This window comes from Camelina sativa, chromosome 4, assembly GCF_030686135.1.
Source record: "Camelina sativa cultivar CO46 ecotype springtype chromosome 4, ASM3068613v1".
Taxonomy (NCBI): Eukaryota; Viridiplantae; Streptophyta; class Magnoliopsida; order Brassicales; family Brassicaceae; genus Camelina; species Camelina sativa.
Genome location: NC_141883.1, coordinates 18,968,022 through 18,990,259, shown reverse-complemented (window position 1 = coordinate 18,990,259; position 22,238 = coordinate 18,968,022). Strand labels below are relative to the sequence as shown.

General features: G+C 35.0%; 3 protein-coding genes and 1 pseudogene across 6 annotated transcripts; 1 reads left to right on the top strand and 3 right to left on the bottom strand.

Annotated features, from left to right (window-relative positions):
- Positions 1–560: 560 nt before the first annotated feature.
- LOC104780556 (uncharacterized) lies at positions 561–3,287 on the bottom strand. The gene is made up of 8 exons (XM_010505055.3): positions 3,020–3,287; positions 2,503–2,785; positions 2,339–2,410; positions 2,057–2,121; positions 1,444–1,597; positions 1,245–1,328; positions 1,045–1,134; positions 561–940 (listed from the first exon to the last, which is right to left on the bottom strand). The coding sequence occupies exons 2-8, from the start codon at positions 2,755–2,757 to the stop codon at positions 815–817; spliced, it is 846 nt and encodes a 281-aa protein (XP_010503357.2). The 5' UTR covers positions 2,758–2,785; positions 3,020–3,287; the 3' UTR covers positions 561–814.
- Positions 3,288–4,208: 921 nt separating this feature from the next.
- LOC104780555 (uncharacterized) lies at positions 4,209–6,934 on the bottom strand (annotated as a pseudogene). Its single transcript, XR_015596305.1, has 7 exons — positions 6,607–6,934; positions 5,579–5,644; positions 5,277–5,341; positions 5,082–5,172; positions 4,810–4,871; positions 4,626–4,726; positions 4,209–4,531 (listed from the first exon to the last, which is right to left on the bottom strand). The product of XR_015596305.1 is annotated as an uncharacterized LOC104780555 (transcript).
- Positions 6,935–8,543: 1,609 nt separating this feature from the next.
- Positions 8,544–10,009, top strand: LOC109132503 (uncharacterized). The gene is made up of 4 exons (XM_087509427.1): positions 8,544–8,677; positions 8,735–9,311; positions 9,387–9,575; positions 9,650–10,009. Exons 1-4 carry the CDS (start codon positions 8,544–8,546, stop codon positions 10,007–10,009), a joined length of 1,260 nt encoding a protein of 419 aa, XP_087365553.1.
- Positions 10,010–16,129: 6,120 nt separating this feature from the next.
- On the bottom strand, positions 16,130–19,022 carry LOC104780554 (WD-40 repeat-containing protein MSI4-like). Of its 3 annotated transcripts, none has more exons than XM_087511364.1 (12): positions 18,673–19,022; positions 18,360–18,477; positions 18,136–18,207; positions 17,877–18,063; positions 17,683–17,764; positions 17,532–17,605; positions 17,335–17,446; positions 17,175–17,249; positions 16,998–17,065; positions 16,813–16,912; positions 16,601–16,717; positions 16,130–16,362 (listed from the first exon to the last, which is right to left on the bottom strand). In XM_087511364.1, exons 3-11 carry the CDS (start codon positions 18,167–18,169, stop codon positions 16,616–16,618), a joined length of 834 nt encoding a protein of 277 aa, XP_087367490.1. In that variant the 5' UTR covers positions 18,170–18,207; positions 18,360–18,477; positions 18,673–19,022; the 3' UTR covers positions 16,130–16,362; positions 16,601–16,615. The 3 variants fall into 3 exon arrangements, with proteins under 3 accessions (XP_087367490.1, XP_087367491.1, XP_087367492.1); XM_087511365.1 differs by having other exon boundaries at positions 16,130–16,359; XM_087511366.1 differs by having other exon boundaries at positions 16,130–16,717; positions 18,423–18,477; positions 18,673–19,000.
- Positions 19,023–22,238: the final 3,216 nt, after the last annotated feature.

The following is a 22,238-nucleotide window of genomic DNA, read 5'->3' as shown; positions in this document are numbered from 1 at the left end:
GTTTTTGCTTAGTAAGAAGCTTACTTTAACCATTTTTATTCTCTCAGTTGCAACATATATAGGGTGAGAAGAAGAGAGCTCACGATTCCACCCACATCTCAGTTGGAACGCTTTAGAGTATCATGAATCCGAGTCCGACATTGCATGATACTCTCAACTTATCTTGACTGCTTAACTTTTAAATACATAGAAGTTGATGTATCATAATAATCAATGTCTCGGGGATGTTATGATCTGAAATGAGACATAGGAGAGCGCCTTGGGGAAGATTTTATGGAAAGAGTTAAAGCAACGACAATTCATGGATGTTAAAGAAGGTATCGCTATGGCTCTTCGATTTGTCTGCATTGTCACTGTAGTGTCTTGATCCATGTGCTGGTCTTTTACAAGAAAATACGAGTACTGTGTTACTTAGGAGAGCTTAATGGAAATGCTAAGCACTGCTATGCATGAAGCTTGCCTCAAGATTGGCAAAGAATGCACGTGGGATTAGCCGAGTTCTCTCTTAAGTCATATCACTTAATTGACCAAAAACATATCGAAGAAGTAACGAAAGATGATTTAAAATTATAAAAATCATAATATATAATAAGACTATACATAGTGCCGTGAAAGCTCTCTGTCTCAAAACATTTGAGAGCCAAAGTATACATTTAACAGATTCAAATAACATAAACATACGATGAAGATAATAACATGTGTAAAAGCATAGAAGGTTTGGAAGTTCTTACAACCAAGTTCAAGGAAGGATATAAGATAGAAGGATATACTACAAACTATAATAGCCTTACCGGAGAATCATTACCAGGAAAGTTCAGACAGGTGTTGGGACGTTGGATATTGGTGGCTCCGGCGCTACAGCAAAGTGCAGTCCCCTGCGTTGAGGACCACCACCGTGTATCATGAAAGCAACTTCTGCGGCAGCTAGAGCTGCTGCTTCCTGATTTCATAGAAACAAAAATGGTACATTGTCTTATATGTTAGATTGAGCATTTTTACAATTTAACAGGGTTTGATACAGAGAGTTTTTTTTCGTGTACACACCTGTCTTTGTCTACGTCGTTGTAGTATACCGATGGCCCATGCCATGATGTAACATGGGAGGAGGAAGCCAGCAGCACGAAGAAGGAAAAGCTATTGAAACCAGAGAGTAAAAAGCAAAGAACGAATCAATAAAAATCATCAAGAAACTAATAGAAGTGTATACAGAGATGGTATAAAGACGTAGGGAAAGATGTGCATACAGAGAAGAAGGCAGTTGGGTCGTCCTCGTCTTCTGAGTTAGTAGTGAGATTTAGCGCATCTCGTAACAGTAAAAGTGCCATGAGCTGCCATCACAGAAGTATTGAGTTACAGTTGGAATGAAAAAAAAAAGAACATTCAGTTCACATGGTAAGAAATCATATTCTCGACAAGATTATTGAAAGAAAACTGCAAGCTTACGATGAGAGCAGCAGAGCGACAAAAGGCAGCTCCGCTTGAGTTAGACTCAGAATACTCGTCATAGTCAGCTTCCAAGAAATGGCGTTCTGCTGCAGCCATTGCCAGAATGCGCGGGTCGGTCAAGTCCAATGGCACTCCGTTCTCCCAATCATCACTGCAGGCAAGAACAATGAGGCTCCAGCATAAAAGAGATGATTACAAAAAATAAATAAAAAGAGAGTTACAATGGGGGAAAGGAAATGTACATGGATATGAAAACTTTTCAAAAGTTTACACTTAAATGCATAGATAATGTTAGTTATCGATATCTTAAAGATGAGAGTGCATCTTGAATTCTCTGTACCATACCAGATTCATACCATGTCAAAGCAAGATATAATTGAATGTATATTAGACTTAGCAAATAGATGCGAAAGACAGTTCATGACTTTAGTATACTGATGGGTTCTTAGAAGATATTGATTTGTAATAAATGGTTACATATAATCCACTTTGTATAACAATTCAACAAGTCATAATTCTCTTTGTTTAGGACAAACTATTTTACTACTGGAATATCAGTTTGCTGTTTAAGTCAGTAAACCGAGAAACATAAGATTTTTAGAAAATTTACCCGATGTGAATGATCGTTTCATCAGGAGGAGGAGGCGGAGGTGCTGTATATCCAGGTTGATAAGGCTGATCATCATCAGGGATAAAACAAAGAACGTTTTATAAGTTGTAATCGACATTCCTCTTGTAGTTAATAGCAGTTAGATAGCTAAACAATTGAGCAGCGATAACAAGATGAACAAGTTAAATCTAATTATCCTCACAATGCTATGAACTTTAGATAGGTAAATTGACATAAATATACAACATTTAGCATCAGAATCTGAGAAACTGATGAGTTTACCTGGTGGCATATCTCACAGGTTATGTCGCCTTTCTCATTACACCAACGCTGAACACACTTGCGATGAGCATACTGCCGTAAAATCAAAAAACTCAATAAGAAAAACTCTCAAACCAATAATACCATCAAAAACAAACAACAAATGAGATCACACAATATATTACCTTCAAACTACCATTACAAGCACAAGGAGCCTTAAGGTTCTTAGTGGTATCTTCCTCCTGGCAAATACGGCACTCAACAGATTGGAGGAGAAGTGGTTCTTCTTCATCAGCTTCATCCACAGATGAAGAAGAAGAAGCCAAATCCGTTCCTTGAGGCTTTGAAGAGCATTCTCCAGAAGAATCTGAAGACTCAGAATCTTTCTTCATCTCAGAAGTAATGAGACGATCGGTACATAAACTCAAATGATCAGCCATGTTTACAAACTTAGCACCAAATTGATATCTGTAACCAAGAAGCTCAAATTACATTAAATTGAGGAACATTTGATAAAATCTCACAGGAAAAAAACAAACCATAATCGAAAAAATAGCCCCAAATGCAATAAACAAACAAAGAACATAGACAAATTCGATTTGATCTCCAGGATCAAACCCTAATATTCTACAGATGTAACTTCAAAATTGAATCAATTTTAACCATAGAAGAGTAATAATAATCTATGGAAATTAACATTACCTTGAAATTATTCTTGAATTCGAAGGGAAAAAATGGTAATTTTTTACGAAATCTGGAACCTTTTATTTAAGCTCAAAAGCGAGAAAACTCTTACAATTTGTGTTTGTTTTTGTCTCTCCGTGTTCGGTCTGAATGAATGTAATCAGATAAACATTATTAAATGTTTTTGGGAGCGCGTTTTTTTAATAAAAATATCTATAATAATAAAAAAATTGTATAGGTATGGAATTAGCTTCGGCATCAGTACGAACCGGAGCATTGGAGCTTGGTGAGATTAACGTCTGTTAAACGGCTAGTCGGGAAAAGCGCTTGTCTTGTCTATAGTCAATTTTGGTTACGATTTCTTTTTGGTTTTACTTTTAAATGTTACTTTAGTTTTTTTTTTCACCTAAATCAGATCGAAGAATTAATTAATTGGTCCATATAGTAATTAATTTATTGAACTTTGGTTGAAAGAGAATTTATGTGACATATAAAAATAACATTATTTGCTTCTTTTTTCTTCAATAGAGTAGGCAAAATTGGACCAAGTTGCATACAGCCTTTTTAATAAGTTGAAAATTCTTCTAGAGGTTCCTTTATTTCATCCTAATTTAGTTTGACTTTTTTTGCTCTTTGTTAAAAAAAACTCAGTAATTAAATGAAACCGCCTTCTAATGTTGGCATGATTGAATTAACCAGTACGGATAATAATAATTGATTGTCTGATTTGATTTTCATATGGTTCTTATACTGGTTTAGAGGAATTGAAATGTCGTGGGAATGAACCATTGATAATTGATACTTTGTGTACAAACCAGAGTCGGATTATCAATGGTCTCCACTATGGATTATAAAACCATCTCCACTCTTTTAAGTTGCTCAAATATAAACTAATTATATAATTAATATTAAACTAATTAAAGCAACTCATTTAATATTTAAATAAAATCATCCTTCCAATAGAGAACCTAAAAAGGTTGCTCGATCATTTAAATAATAATTTTTTAATTTATTGTTTATTTATTATCAAAATTTAATAATTTAAAATGAGAAAACAATTATTTAAATTATTTCTATTACATAAAATAGAAAACAATAAAATTTTACAAGATTCGAAATATTAAACATATTTTACAAAATTCGAAATAAGTTTTATTGTTGGGTTGCAACATATTTCATGTTTCACAAATTGAAAATCCTAATCAAATCATTGAAATCAATATTATTGTAGCTTGTATTGGTCTATATCCACAATGACAAACTATACTCCACACCAAAAATAAAACAACCAAAAAGAAAACAGAGACACTGTTTCCCACAAAACAGAGCCTCACAATTTTGCAGGAAATACACACAGTACAATGTTAACCGAATCATAACTAGCGGGAATCGATACAACTGAATCTTTAATGAAGAAGAAGAAGATGTTCATCATTGTTAATCAATGAGAGAGTTCAACAGCTGTCTGAATTTAAGAATCTTGTTTGCGTCCATGGCCATCACTAACCCCATCAGCTGATAATTCTTCATCTGTGAGAATGGCCAGAAAAAAACAAAAAAAATCACAAGACAAAAACTATTAAAATCAAAACTGTATGTGACGAGCTGGAGAGATAAAACTTACTTCTTGAGAAGTAACGAGCTGCAAATGCAAGTTTTCTGCAGTCTCAAAGTCATCACCACTTAGAAGGTCTATTTTTGGATCAAAGAGTTCTCTGCAGTTCTCTGCAGTTTTCTGCAGTTTTCTGCTAGTTTGGATCAAAGAGTTTTCTGCAGTCTCAAAGTCATGCTAGTTTTTGAATTCTCACCAGTGTAGCAGGAATTGCTAGTGTGAAGACCAGCGACAATCATTTCCTCCAACCAAGACTTGCTGCAACAGTCAAAAACTAGCATGAACACTATGCAATTAATTTATCATACTTCTTGCACAAACACTTGAAACAAGAAAGGCACATAAACACTTAATCAAGGGAGTATAATATTCTAGCAAAAATGCCCAGATATGTTAGTGCACACATCCAAACTTTGTCGATGAATGGATCTAACTATAGGGAATATATGAGGAAAAAGAGATACCAACCTTAGCTAGTCCTGGTCGACTAACGCAATGGCAATATATAGTTCCCCGACAGTAGCAAACAAGAAATCTCATGGATACTAACTGATCTGCACTGCAAAAACGAAGAGGTTGATTGAATTTGATTTCCAAAAAATAGCAGCCAACACATTTTTTTAAGACAGGAGCAAGAAGAAACGTTTGGCCAAACAGTTTTACCTGTATAATAATGCCATATTCATATGCTTTCCTGAAGAGCAAATAAACATATAGAACGTTTTCTACTTGGAAGAAAAATCAGGCATGCTCAGAAGTTTGGAACATAGCACAGTAACACAAGAACGGATTAGGAAAACCACGTAACAAAGTTTCAAAATCCTCTTCAGAAGAACTAAATAGTCAAGAAGAACAGAACAACCTTCAGTTCAGACTAACATCAAACCTTCAATTCAGACTAACATCCAAAGCTACGAATTTAAATTGTGAGTAAGGAATAAAAACAAACACCTGGTGAAGATTACAGATCAGTGAAGGTTCTTGTTCATCTTTACATGCCTTGCTCATTATACAAACACCAGCGGCATTCCCTGTCATTTTATAAACCAGAACATCATCCATAGATTCTATTACACACCATAATTGGCAAATATCGTAAATCAATCAAAAATCACAGTAGTAGTAACATGAATTTTACGAAACATTAAGACTCATCTATCATCCAAACATCAGAGGAAATTGAGCAGATACAAAGACTAATCAAAGTGGAATTCAAGTGGAATTCGAACCTAATCGCTAGCCGGTGGACCTCTAGGCCATCAGAAGCAATATCCGCCGACGATTTTTCCGGACTTGAGGTGAATCGGCGAATCCATCGAGAGAGAAAAGAGAGAAAGGGTCGGGAAAGAAAAAAAAATATATATATATTTTTTTATCCTACAACCAATATAAACATGACACGTATGCGTTGCTTATGGGTTTATAGGGTTGCTTCAGCTCTTTCCTGAAGTAACGATTCTCAAATTATTGGATTATTTTATGGATTTTTTATTTTTTTTTGGGCCATAAAATGAAGAGTAACTCATAGAGCACTGTCCAGTATAGATATAACTATCATACCTAGTCAGATAGAACCCAAACTTTAACCTCGATCTATATATCCATCAAACAAACGTTCTACACCTATTTCTCCCCAAAATAAAAGTTTTATATTTAAACCTCCTCGAATTGATAGTTTGAGTTCTATTACCCCATAAATTTGGGTTTCATCGGTTTATTGTTCACTTAACTAATTACTAGACAAATAAAACCAATTAAAACCAAAGAAAACCATATTTATATTAGATTAGAACCCGATTGGAACCTAAAACCAAAACACCTGATCGATGAAAACAAAACCAAAACACTCTATTGGCACCTAGAGCAAATTCTTTGTTCTTACAATAAAAACAATTTTTTTTAATGGAAAAAATGAAGGAGAGCATATTCCATGTCCACGACACTACTATAATCGTATATGAATTTGAAGTCTTCATAATTTTGTTGACACCACCGTCGTTGGTGTGGGATGAAGGCGTTGTTGGGGATCCATAGGTTGTTGAAGAAGAAGACGAGTGAAGAGGAGGAGGAGGAGGGGAGAGAGATGGACACAGCTTCATCGTCGTCGCTCCATGGATTTGAGATCTGGTAAGTGAAGAGCTGTTCCAACCGAGTGGACTCAGCGAGGTGGAGAGTGGAGACGGTTGAGGAGAGAAAGAGGAGTCGAGGAAAAGCGAGTCTTCACGGGAGAGAGACATGTCGAGAAGGTGAAGGCGGTGGTGGTCGGAGAAGGTGAAGGCGTTCTGGGTAGTCCACCAAACAGCGCCGTCGCAATAATCCATGGCTCTGTTCCTTCCTCTCCACCATCTCCGTCAGCTCTTGCGACGCGACTCTCGGCTATCACTTCCACTCATCTTTATCATCAATCTTCCTACTCTAACAATTATGGTTAATTACAATCGATTTAATTACAATGAATTTATCCAATCAGTTTTTGTAATGAAAATCCTTTTGTAATTGAAATTGAAAATCAAATTTATCAATATCATTGGTTGATGGAAGAATCGGGCCAAGAAGAAATATCTGATCAATTAATGATTGGTCGGATTTTAATTCAGAATCAACTCTTAGTGGTTTAATATTTGGTTTAATTCGGGTTTTGAAGTGTAAACTGATGTAACCGAGATTTGGAGAGATTTAAATATAAAACTTTTATTTTGGGGAGAAATAGGTGTAGAACGTTTTTTTGATGGATATATAGATCGAGGTCAAAGTTCGGGTTCTATCTGGCTAGATATGATAGATATCGGGGAGAAATAGTTCGTTTTCCCGTAGAAACTACTATTTCTATTTTTATTTTTAATATTTCAAAATTTTCAACTTCTTCATTTTGTTGAAACTATTATATGAATCAAATACACAGAAGTATATTTTTAATAAATAAAATGAAATCAGATAAAATCATGAAATATTTAATACATGATAACTTAGATTAAATATCCATTGGTAATTTAGTTGGACAATTTGGACTAAGCTAGACATTGGAGTCTTGCAAACGTTAAGTAACCGGTGTGACATCTTGCCTTCCATTCTCTTTGCCATCTTCACCACACTTGACATACCTCTGGCTGCAACTGCCCGCTGCTCTGGTCTACGGCTCATCATCTTGCGATCAAGTGGCTAGTACGCATACGTTTCAACCTTATCTTTCCTCTTAAGATTACCACTCGTCTTTTTGCTTGCATTGCATACTCTTTTCCTGTGTAAGCATATCGAGACTCTGATGTCTTCATCCGCTTTTAGTTCTTCCTTAATGAAATTATAGAGAAGTAAAAAAAAAGAGAAATTGATATTGATTTGATTGATTTCAACAGATTTATGGTAATTCAAAGTTAGGGTTTCGCAAAATCGCCGGAGGCAATTTCGTCGCAAGAGAGAAAAGAGAGAGAGAAAGGAAAGAGGATAAATGGTCAATAAAAAAAATTTCTTTTCTATTTATTCATCAAAACAAATTGACATGTGGCGTGTTTTATAGGGTGCTTCCGCTTCCTCCACGAGGGACCGACGTACTATTTCTCCCTCGAAACTATCGTATCGTGCCAGTTCCCCATCGATCTTTTACTTCTTACCAGTTCTCCTTCGGACTTATATCTTCCGCCTATTTACTCATGAATCCATACTTCTCCGCCTATTTCCCCATCGAACTTAAACTTCTCATCTAATTTCCCACCGTCTTGGTTTTAACGGTTTATTGTTTTGATTAACCAGCAACGAACTTTATTAACCAAAGTAAACCCTATTAAACCGGATTACAACCCGATTACATAACTAAACCTAACTTAACCTAAAAATAAAAAAATCCCCAAATCGATTTTTCCCCTTTCTCTCTCGACAAACCCTAAGATTTTTTTGTGATTTCTTCTTCTCGTTTCTTCTCTCTTGGCGCTTGCGATGGCGTTAATTCCCGTTACTAATCCGCCTATTGCAGTAGATTTCGACGCAGAAGCTGAGGATCGGGATGAATTTCATATTGACAAGTTGGCAACAGATTTTACGGATGCAGAGGAATCGATTCGCCATAACGTGTACCCATAAAGTGACGATGAGGCTGAGGAACGTGTTCATAGTGGTGCTGTGAGAAGGGGGTGTGGAATCGTTCGTGGTGATGGTTCAATGTACAAAGGGCAAAGCTTCTACAATGGAATCGTTTTTAAGGAGTGTGTTCTCGACTACGCACTGGTAAGCGGGTGTAACCTGAAGCAATATAGGTACGATAGGGATAGAATCGGTTTTAAGTGTATTAGTGCTAAGGGGAAATGTATGTGGAAAGTGTATGCCGCATCTCTTCACAATGACTCAATGTGGATGATTACCCTCTACACGAACAAACATATTTGTGTACCTAATGGAGAGTGTGATATGTTTAAGGCCCCAGTCATAGCTAGGTTGTTTCTTGATAAGATAAGAGAAGAACCAGAATATTACATGCCTTTGAAGATGGAGCAGACTATAATGGAGAAGTGGAAGATATCAGTTACTAGGGGTCAATGTCAAGCTGCTAGGAGAAAGGCTTTGGGATGGATAGAGCTTGAATATGACACTCTATTTGAACGGCTCAGAGACTATGGGGCTGAGAAATTGGAAGCAAATCAAGGTTCTGTTGTAGAGATTGATACGGTGAAGAACGATGCTGGACAGGATGTGTTTAAGCGATTCTATGTCTGCTTTGATGTTCTTAAAAGAACATGGAAAAAATTATGCAGACCACTGATAGGAGTTGATGGTTGTTTCTAGAAAGAAAAGATCAAGGGACAGTTGCTGGTTGCTTTAGGAAGAGATGCTGACAATGCTATTTACTCAACAGCTTGGTGTGTTGTTCAAGTTGAGAACACAGATAATTGGTCATGGTTTGTGAATAGGCTGAAGATTGACTTGGAGTTAGGTGATGGGGATGGTTACATTATGGTGTCTGATCGACAAAAGGTATGTGTGATTGGATATGTTTTATGTTTTGATAAAGAGTGGATCAGTTTCTAATCATGTTTTCTTTGTTTCAGGGGTTGATTAAGGCTGTTGAGTTGGAGTTACCAAAGATAGAGCATCGAAAATGTGTTAGGCACATTTATGGTAACCTAAAGAAGAATCATCCGAATAAGAACTGGCTGAAGAAACTCCTCTGGGATCTGGCTTGGTGCTACAATAGTAAAGATTACGAAGAGAGCTTGGAGAGGATCCATGCATACGATAGTAAATTATATGAAGATGTTATGAAGACTAAACCAAAGACTTGGTGTAGGGCGTTCCACAAGATTGGCAGCTACTGTGAGGATGTTGAAAACAACTCTGTGGAGTCCTTCAATAATACAATCAACAAGGCAAGAGAGAAACCAGTTGTGGCCATGTTGGAAGTTGTATGAAGGCTTGCCATGGTTCGGATTGCTAAACGGTCTGCACTATCTCATTCACACGAAGGTTAGTAACACTACACTTCTTTTATATTTCATTTATATGTACTGAATTTAACAGTTTAATATGTTTTCATGTATTTGTCAGGGATATGCACTCCATATGTGAAACGTTTCTTGGCTGAAGAGCATAAGGCAGCTTCTCTGTGCTTTGTATATCCCAGCACAAATGGAGCTTATGAAGTTTACCTGGGATATGACAAACATAGAGTCTGTTTGAATGAAAGAACTTGTACCTGCATGAAGTTTCAGATATGTGGAATCCCTTGCGAACATGCTTATGGACTGATACTCAAGAAGACATTGGAAGCTGAAGACTACGTTTGTGAATGGTTCCAAACTTTTAAGTGGAGGGAGAATTATACGGATGGGAATGTTCCACAAAGGGGTTCACGGTATTGGCCTTGCACTGGAGGAGAAACTGTGTACCCACCACCAAGGCCGGATGATGAAAATGTAGACAAGAAGAGGAAGAAAGGTGTTCATGAGTCACCTACCAATAAGCAACCAAAACAAAAGAAAATAAGCATGCATTGTGGGATTTGTGGTGCAGCTGATCATAACTGTAGGTATCACCAGAAGAAGAAAAAAAAGAATACAACACAAGTTAGTTTTTCATATTTGTTTCATTAAATTTATTCTAATATTTGTTCTTTGTTTCATTAAATTGATTCTAATATTTGTTTAAATTTGTAGGCTGGAACTCAAGTAGAATCTTCTCAAGGTTGTATGAATCAAGAGAACTAATGTGGAATGGAGGAAGTAAGGTGGGATGGAGAAGTATGGATAGCACAAGTAGGACTGTTTTTTTTTTTGGGTATTATGACCTTTTTCAGAACATATGTCGTTCTGTCTTAGTGTGGTCTATGTCTCTTTTAAACAATTTTAACTCGGTTTCAGTTGTTGGTTTTGGATCTACTCCTTTGAACATGAATGTATGGTATCTTTTGAACCATTTTAACATCTCTCATTTTTAAAATATTATGTCTCATAAAAACCAACATAGAAAACAACTTCATCATATTAGCTTAACTAGACCAAAGATATCATACAACCAACTACTAAAAAAATTATCATCCTATTCATCCTGGATTTGAATTCAGCTTTTACATCTTCAATCCTCTCAAATATCTCTTTCTCAAGCTCCATTTCCATATTCTTCTCAAGCTCCATCTGCATCTTCTTCTCAACCTTCATTGTCTCTGATAAGAACTCTTTCATTGTCTCCACCTCATCTAACAAAGCCTCATCGATCCACTTGAAAACGTGATTGTCATTCATAAGCTAGACCATAGATAATTGATTTGGTTATCGTTTAGAACCTTATCAAAATTCATAACCCAAATAATAACTTTAACTTCGTATTACCTTGTTTCCAGCTGCATACACACAACGAAAGTATCGTCGATTTGGGTTATGGTCGGATTTGGAAGTTTTGGCCACAATTGCTTCTCCACACCAACATCTCTTAGGTACACCAACAAGTCTACCTCTTTCGCGGACATTTGTCGAACAGCTCGAAGATCCAGAGACATTGCTCATGATTTTGAGAGAAAGAGAGAGGGATTTCCTTTTCAATTTCGATTTTTAGGGTTCTTAGTAGGAAATTTAGGGGTTATCGTTTTAAAATAGAAGAAGAAGAAGGCAGGTCGGGTTGGATATATTACTCGTGTTATAAATTGGTTTATTACCGGTTTAACATGAGTTTCTATCGGGTTTAGTCCCAAAACCGTGTAAACCCAGTTAGATGGGGAAATAGGCGGAAAAGTATGGATTCGGGGAGAAATAGACGGAGGATATAAGTCCGAAGGAGAACTAGTAAAAAGTCAAAGATCGATGGGGAACTGGAACGATACGATAGTTCTGGGGGGAAATAGTATGTCGGTCCCTCGACGAGAAACGATTCTGTTCATGTGGGCTTATAATTTTTTTTTTTTTTTTTGACCATAAAAAATGCCAAGCAACCCCAATAGAAACTCCACTGGACATGCCCTAAGAACCAAACTAAACCCAACACGATCCTTTAAAGATAAAAGAAAATTTGAATAGTGCATTGATCTGCTACGTAATCTTAGGAGTTGTGTTACGTTCTCTTCACGGATGATATGTTTATTTTCTATGGTTAGACTATTTAAAATTTTAAATCACCCAACAATTTTAAAACATATATTCTTTATTTTTCTGTTAAATAAAAAGCATTTAAAACATTATTATGGTATAAACCAATGTACTTGATTACACTATATGGTGAAAATTTTGTTATTATAAGTTTTATGAAAGCAATCTTTATTCTTGTACTAGGTGTTAAACCCACGCTGCATGGGTTTATTTAAATATATTTTGGTGAATATTATATATAATTGATGATATTTATGAAATATTATCTTATAAAAACCTTTTAAATTACTATTAAGACAAACTTTTTATTTCAAACACACAATTTTTAAAAATATAAAATAGAAACGTTATACTATTTTAAAAATTCAAATCCTGATAAAAAAATCATGAATTTATGCTTAAACGTTATACTATTTTTCTTTCTCTTCTTCGTCAGCTTCTTCACATTCTTCCACTGAATAATCATTCAAAATCTTTTTTTTAGACTACTACACAACTTGTTAACCAATCAAACTCCACGACCAAAATCATTGCCTCTTATCTCGTTAAATTTGTGCAATTCATGAAAACCAACATAGTCAGCACATGCACTCAATTATTGATACTTTCACTGTATACTTACTCGGTTTTAGATTCACATGTATTGAAACTTCTCAAATCAAAATCCTTAATACTACAAAATTGAAAATTCTCAACCAAAATCTTTAATACTACAAAATTATAAATTATTTGGAAAGAAAGTAACATGAACAAATGTATAGCTAATAAAACATGTGTCCTTGTCATCGATCCTTCTTCTTTAAACCCAAAACTTGAATCAAACAACATCAAGTCTAGGTCTTGCAACGTCAATCATTCTTTCTTAGACCCAGAAATACTGAAAGAATATCAACTCATTTATAAAGGTATACACAAAAACATGTATTAACGCTCATAAGATATAAAAAGCACAAACGAAGATAAATAAATATTTTTAAGATATTTGAAAATTGAATATATAATATTTAATAATACTTAAACTTTTAAAATTTTAATAGAGTTTAAATATTTAAAATATTTCAACCTTTAGATGTAGTTTAAATATTTATAACATTTTTGTTTTAGAGTTAAATATTAATGATACTTAAACTTTTTATAATATTTTAAACTTAATATGGAAGTATTTATAGTATTTTTATACATTCTATTAAGTTTAAATATTTATATTTGAATCTTTTAAAAATTTTAATAATTATAAAATTTTAAACTTTTCAACTACATCTAAAGTTTCAATATTGTTAATACTTTAAACTTTTTGAAATATTATAATATTTTGAATATTTTTAGAAGCTTTAATTTGCTTTAATAAACCAAATAAAACTTTTAAATTTGGACGTATGATAAATCAAGCTTTCTGTTCATTCTTAGTTGGAAAAATATTAGTCTTATTTTATAATGGTTTCCAGCCATCGTCTAAACTTTTCTAGTCGATGTGGGACGTTGTACATACACTTATTTATAAGTATTATAATATAGAAATTTTACATAATTTCAAAAATGTTAAATATTGAGATGGCTGATCCCGATTAGTCATTTAAAAAATCTTAATATAGACAATTTTGAAAAAATTTAAAAATATTAATCAGTGAGATGTTGAATCCCTATTGGTTATTTTAAATCCTATGTAGACAGTTTTATGAGCTTATGCTTATAGCTGTACTTTTATTTAGTATAGAAATTTTCTCTTGTCTGTTGAGCTCTAAAACAAACGTCACAAAGACCAGAACTAGCCACATTTAAAACACCAGAACTTAGAGGTAATGTAGATAAAACTGAAAATGCAGGATGCCTTAGCCGACGATGCCACAATGTAGAATCACACTTTGCTTCAACCTTGTTCACACGCACAACATTCACATCCGTAACAAAGTAAACCCCATCACGTTCTTCCCCGACTCCAATCAGAGTCTTCGAAAAACGGTCCTGCACAATACACAATGTATTAGTAAACAATGCAATGCCACCAATCTGCTTTAGCAACTTCGAAACAAAGATCAGTGAACAATTTAGATTCGGAACATATAAAACATCATGGAGAGTAATCCGATCTGAAACATGATACACGCCCATGCTTTTCGAAATTGTTTTACTTCCATCGGCAAAGCCAACGGAGCACACCGGAGTTGACGTTACGTCGAGGAGCAACTTAAGATTCCCGGTCATATGATGTGATGCTCCGGTATCAAGGATGAGTTGCTCGTGTATCTTACCGGAAAATAACTTACCAGAAAGTTTGTCCGAACTAGAGATGGATTTCTCCGATGCCATCTTGCTTATTACTTGCCACTATTCTGGTGTAAAACTGGGATAAGATGAAGCATGTGGACTTGTAGCATGCGCAACCGTCGCATAACCACGCCCACGGCCAGAAAAATTGTTACTACGATCTGCTCCTCCGAAGGTCGAACCTCGACCACCACGACCCAACGGACGATTTCCTTTGTTTCGATCTGACCACCATTCAGGATATCCAACGATTTCCCAACAAAAGTCTTTTTCATGCCCTGATCGTCCACAGTGAGTGAGAACAGAGCAGCGAACATTCTCTGTTCCTGTTGTTTTCTTGAGAGAAATTTGAGGAACCGGAACGAGTTACAAAACTGGAAACTTCCACTGCCTCGTTACCAACAGAAACTGAACCCGAAGCTGGTTGAACTCTCTCCTCTTCACGATCTTTCGCAATCTTTGCAGCCGCACCACATGTACACACCGGGAGCTGGCGATACCTTTGAAGCTCATCCCACAGATTCACAAGACGACCGTAGTAGTCCATGACGGACTGTCCTTCTTGTTTGCATGATGCAAGCTGACACACAAGTTGATATATCCGAACCTTGTTTCCAACCGAGAAACGGATCTTCAAATTTTCCCACAACTCTGCTGCATCATCAATAAAAGACACCGTAGATCTCACACGCGGAGTGATCGATGTGCGCAACCAGACAACAACCATCGAATTCACACTCGTCCATGACTCCAACTCATAACTACTCTCACGCGGTTTACTGATTGATCCATCAATAAAATCAATCTTCCTCTTGGCTCGTAGAGCATTAAACATCTCTGTAGCCCACTCAAAATAATTATCTCCAGTCAACATGACCAAAGATATTATAGATCCGGGGTTATCAGCAGAGGAAAAAGTATAAGGTGTGACTATGGTGGAGTCAGAGACCTTTGAAACAATTCCTTTTTCTTCAGTCATCGTGATAAACCGAAGACAACGATTAAACGAAAGGAGAAAACAGGAGAGAAACGAAAAACAGAACTTGGAAACAAAAACAGAGACGAGAGAACAAGAACACGAAAACGAGTAAACTAGATTTAGGTGTTTGGCTCTGATACCATGTCAAACTTGAGATTGCTAGGTATTCAGAATATTTGTGTTATTGATCTTGAACAATTACATCTCGTATATATACAAAGAGAAACCCAAATATACTAGACTTGAGGACCAAGTTTTATAACTTCCTAAACTATATTAGAGTATATAACAATATAACATAAATATGTAAATATATATTCCAATATTCTTTGCCTTGATCTTTTTCTTCTCTGACTGATCTGACGGACTGTATCATGTATGATTCTGCCTGCGATTGGGTTTTGAAAGTTTCTAGCTAATCAAGAGACTTCTTGATTAAGCCTATTAAGCCGGGACCATTAACGTAAAGCCTATAAAAGTAAAAGCAAATATTTCATGAACACTTATCTTATTTTTATTGTATATCATGGTCACTAAATTATATGACCAAGTGTTTGTGATTGATTGCAATTTGCTATTATCAGATTCTGTTTTCTTTGGTCAAGGAAATTTATTACCAGATTTTAGTGAAAGCTGTGTAGGGTTTTACATATGATTAGTACCAAGTCCTACGTCCTGCTAGATGTGACGACAACTCCGAGAGAAAAAAATAGTACTTAATTGTTCTTTTATGAATACAATTCAAACATTATTTAAGATGTTGGGAGTCATGAACCCCAGTTTCCAAATTTGCAATGCTTGTACTGTACTTTACATGTTTGTTTCAAAGAGAGACTACGGCTATCTTATTACTTCCGGAAGCTCAATGCAACTCAAACTTTCGTAGTGGGGTTGGTCTGGCTGGCTCATTGGGTTCAGGCCAAGCATGAAGCATTGGAAACTTCTAACACAAACACACAAAAAGTTGGTCCGATTCGATTAACATCTCAGTTGGACAAAAGCAGCACTAAGAGTCTGATGAAACCAAAACTATGTACCCCTAAATGGTTTTGAAACGTCCTAAAAGCTACCAATATCTCAAAAGACAACCAGAGTTTCAAAAACCCAAGATTCCTCACTAAACCGATATCTAAACCGCATTAGTTTACTACCATAGACGATAGATAGATAGACAACGGTACTTTATTTATTTACTCTCAAGGCTTGGAGGCACAAGTCATTACATGCGACACGAACTTCTCCAATTCTTGCAGGACTTCGTCTTCTGGTCTGAAAATCAATTCACTCATCCTCCATATCTGCCAAAGAAGAACGTATAAACAACATTATCAGCTTTATCGAAAATAATTGCATATCGACTTGTTGAGTTACCACGACGGTGCTTGAAGGTTACCTGCAATGTTCCACCTCCACCAGTCGTCTCACAGTCATCAGAAACACTGACAATAGTCCAAGGGTCCGACGCATTCCAGTGGAAATCAACAACTTTGTCCCTAAGAATGTATACAAATAAAAGGAACTTAGAAGTAAGTTAATGAGAAAAGCAAACAAGGGAATTATGCTGAAGTCATTAAAAACCTGTGACCAGCATGCTGGAAGAAGAGTCCAGCAGGGCTTTTAGCTGCACGACCAGACTTCTTACTGACCTGATAAATAATCAAACAAAACAAACATGAGTACAATGAATTGTCTTTCTGTGATGAAAGTGAAGAAAGATTAACTTCAGACATATCTGAGTGAATTATATGTACACACCATGTCATAATCCCAGATGTTCAAAAGACCATCTTCTGCAGAACTTCCAAAAACAGATGACTTATCAGGAGACCACTAAAATGGTTAACAAGATGGTGTCAGTAGGTTAATAGATATATAATCATACGTAGAAGGATAAAAATATAGCATTTGTTGAAACCTGAACACAAAGAACAGCAGCTTTGTGGCCCTCAAATTTGTAGATAGGCGAACCGACTCCATTTGAGGTAAGGCTCCTACGATCAAACAACCGGACAGTGTTGTCTGCTGACCTGAAACATTCAACTATTAATTAGTATAGGTAAACATAACGTTCTCTTACTTCAGATATTACGTGTGTATTAATCATCTCCATACCCTGTCAGGATCAGATTGTCGTCATGAGGATTCCAATCGACACAATGAAGATCAGCATCATGCGCCTTTGCAACCTGGTTAGCACAAAGCAAAATAAAGATGAAAGAAGATAAATTTTCAAATTTTAGATAAGATTAAGAAGATAGAGTACCTTGGTGACAGGGTTTGTGCCAGTTCTTGCATCCCATAGTATAAGGCAAGAATCATCACCAACACTGCAGAATTCTTGTGCACTTCACGACATAAAAGTTTGCCAGTAGCATCATTAGAAAAGCATGAAAAATTATGTGTTTGTTGCATCAAAAAATACGAGATCAAAAGGAGGAGTCTGTTCTAAGAAGTGACCTCGTCGGGCTTAATGCCACATGTTCAACTGTATCGTCATGGCCATGATATACACCTCGGGGGGCAACAGAAGAACTCTTATTCTTATCACTACCTTCACCAGTCTGTTTGATGATAGATCCAGAAGCTGTCCCAGCAGTTGTGATGTGGTCCTGGATACTCCACAAAACAACTGACTTGTCCTTGCCTAAGAGAACAAAGTTTGTATGAGAAACTGGCAAACAGAGGATTGGACATTACAAACCACAGAAACACAAACCTCCAGAGAGCACAAAAGGTTCAGTTGGGCACATTGCCAGAGAAAATTATTATCTTGGTGTCCAGTTAGTATCTGCAAGAAAGATGATGGCTCAGATGATGCAAACAACTAGCACTATCTAAGAAGATATCAAAAAGATATATCACTTCCATTGATGAGACTAGGACACACAAAATGAATCGCAAGCAATAATTTGCAACAACAGTTCTGGAAAGTGGTCATACCAAATCCGGTCGCTGAAATGTTAGAGGGACTAAGAAGAAGAGACAAGAACGTGAAGAACATACTTGCTCTGATAGATACAGACGCTGGCGATTCTTGCAGGTCACTTGAGGACCCCATCTGTTAAAAAATCGAGAAAATGTATCTCTCAGCAATTTTTTGGCTTTTTTCTTCAAAAATTAAGCAGAAATGCAACTCAATCCACACATCATAATGTTCACAGATAACCCAGGAACACAAATTAAGCGGAAGATGACGATTTTAAGCGAAACCCTAGAAGGGAAAAGAGAAAAAAAAAAAAAAAGCGGAGGAGACCTGCAAGAGAGTGAAGGCCAGACGAGTTTGTGGTTGGCGAGCCCGTCGTAGAGAATGGGGACGAGAGCTTTCCACTGAGAGGACTTCTCGTCCACACTCGGCTGCTGCTGCGACGTTTTCTTTCCGCTTTCTTTCATTTTGCCACCTTGCTGACACGACGGCGTCTGAGAATCGTCCTTGTTTTTAGGTTTCCGACCTCTCTTCTTCGGCCCAGAAGCTACGGTTCCTCTGCTCGGTGTCGTCGCTGCTGCTGCTTCCTCGCTCTCCATTTCTCTCTCTCTCTTCTTTCGTTTTCTTTTTGTCTTTTCTGCAGTGTTGTCTGTATCTCTCTCAGACCAAAGTCCAATGGTAGTATACTATATCCCTAACTAGTAGTATTATACCCGGTGCTATGCACCGAAATTATATCATATTATCTTAATTACATTACAAATTTTACGAAAATAAAAAAAATGTAGGAAATTTTTATTTTTATGGTTAACAAACCCAATTTACAATTACATGACACACATTAACTAATTTATAATATGTCACAAACAAAGTTATAGTACACAAAGATTAGTGATAGCAAAAGAAATATCTTAAAGATGCCATAAATTGTTGTAAATATATGTTGTTAAGGTAAAGAAGATAAATTAGAGATAAAAAGATATAAAATTTACTTTTTATTTGGTTGTAACATAAAAACAATTTACCTATAATAAAAGAAGGAAAATGTTTCTTATCCAAAACATGATCATTTGACAGCAAATCTTTGGAATTGATGTTCTACTTTCACAACGCCTCAAAGATAAAGATTTGACTTTCTTAAAATTGGCTTTTCTCTCTAGTTTTTAGTGATATTTGGAGAAGGATCAATGAAAAAAAATGGAATAGAGAAATGATATTGGAGAGGAAAAGAGATAAAAACAGAATAGTGAGAATGGTTTTTTTTTCTCCCATAGAACGTAGCACAAAAAGGACAACTAACATTTTTGTTTTATTAATTAACTTCTTTTTCTTAATTTATTTTCTGCTTAATTTTGATAAAGTTACCCACTTGTCAGTATTTAATTGATCAGCTAACTTATATTTAGTTGACTAAATATGTAATTTGGTTTTCTTTCTTTACCACGATTTCACTTTTATTTATTTTATATTTTTGGATAATAATTTGTTTTCACATTAACTGGATTTCAGGAATTTGTTTTAATTATGTAATTTTGCTTTTTTGCTGTTTTTCTACACGATCTTTTTTTTGTTTAACTATTGTTTGTAGAAATAATGTTTTTCTGCTGATGTGTCAAAGAATTATTGGTGGAGTGACTTGTGATTTATAGTATAAAGGATTGTAAGACTCTTCGTATTAATCAATACAATAAAAACAGGATATGCTTCACTGTTGACACCTCAACATTTTGGAAAATCCTAGAGCTGACACATTAGATAAAACAGATAGCAATCAAATTATAAAAATTAATACAGCTCATATCCAATAATATTCATATCTTTTTCTATATCAAATTTTTAGTTAATTTGCTGCATTTTAAAAAAAATGGCTCAAGCCTAATAGGCTAATAGTAAAATACCATTATATAAAAACCTAATTATACTCATAATTAAAAGCCAAGTAAAAAGCCCAAATTGTAGAAAGATAAATAGGTGAAGAAATGGTTGTCGTTCAATTACTCAGCAAACCTGAATTCTGAGATCGAAAAGCAGAGATCCTAATTTTCATTGTTGACCTGATGATTATGGAGATCGAATACGAAAAATTGTCATACGGTGAAGTCTGTTGTTCCTTTCCCTCTACATCACTTTCCATTTTCTACTCCAAAATACTTTATCTTAACAGAGACAATAGAAAAGATTAGAATATTGGATGTTCATTGGAGATAACAAAGTAATCAGCCAAAATGACAATGTTGCTTTGTATTTCTTCGGAAACGCACTTTGAATCTGGTAAGAGGTACGGTAAACCACACAGCTTCACAGATTGGAATTATCTCCGGCAATAGAAAGATAATGAAAGGTAAGAGTATGAACGCCGTCGGAAAGCTATAACGAGGAGATATAGTTAAAGTATGTGATGAGAGTCAACACAGGTTTTGGCGTGAGGTGGTTGAAGAGAGATTAAAAGGATGAAATTAGATGTCTCTGGTTCAGGCCGACGCTTTCACAAGCCTGAGTGCATGACACATGTGTGACTTGTTACTTCGTGGTTTGGAGCTCCCCACGTTTCCTATTGGACCTTCAAGTTTGGCTTTCACTTGCCTAGGTTTTAAATGATTGATGACAGTAATAAAATATCATCTTATAAAAAAATTTAAATTAGTATTAAGGAAAAAAAAAAAATTTCAGATACACAATTTTTTAAAATATCCTAAACCATTTCTTTGACCACTAGAAAAACGAAACAATTTTAACATCATAAATTTAACTCGTTTTCATATTTAATTGATCGCTACCACTTATGTTATCTTGTTTTTTATTCAATGTTTTCTTATTCTTCATATTCTTTCTTGTTATTTTCATTGTCAAATTTTGTGGTAATTGTCATCTTTACTTTTACCGTATGGTTCTTCGTTATACTCTTTTTCTTCTTCTTCCTCGTCAACTTCTTCACATTCTTCCACCGAAAAACCTTTTTTTTAGACTATTGAAAAATATAAGCATTGTTGAAAATTGGCAATTGTGGTCTTTCTCGTTTCTACATCTAGGTTTTGAACCCACGCTACGTGTGGGTTTATTTAATATATTTTGGTAAATATTATATATGATTGATGGTAGTTATGAAATATTATTTTATAAAAACTTTTAAATTACTATTAAGACACAGTTTTTATTTCATACACACAATTTTTAAAAATATAAAATATATAACGTTATACTCTTTTTAAAATTCAAATCTGATAAAAATTCATGAATTTATACTTAAACGTTATACTATTTTCTTTCTCTTCTTCGTCAGCTTCCTCACATTTTTCCACTGAATAGTCATTCAAATTTTTGTTTTTAGACTACCACACAACTTGTTAACCAATCACACTCCATGACCAACATCATTGCCTCTTTTCTCGTTAAATTTGTGCAATTCATGAAAACTAACATAGTCACCACATGCACTCAATTATTGATAGTTTCACCGTATACTTACTCGGTTTTAGATTCACACGTATTGAAACTTCTCAAATCAAAATTCTTAATACTACAAAATTGTAAATTCTCAAACCAAAATCTTTCATTCTACAAAATTATAAATTACTTGGAAAGAAAGTAATATGAACAAATGTATAGCTAACAAAACATGTGTGTTTGTCGTCGATCATTCTTCTTTAAACCCCAAAACTTGACTCAAACAACATCAAATCTAAAAGAATATCATGTATAATATTTAATAATACTTAAACTTTTAAATTTTTAATAGAGTTTAGCTATTTATAATATTTTAAACTTTAGATGTAGTTTAAATATTTATAAAATTTTTACTTTTTTTTTAGAGTTAAATATTAATGATACTTAAACTTTTTATAATATTTTAAACTTTTGATGGAAGTATTTATAGTATTTTTAAACATTCTATTAAG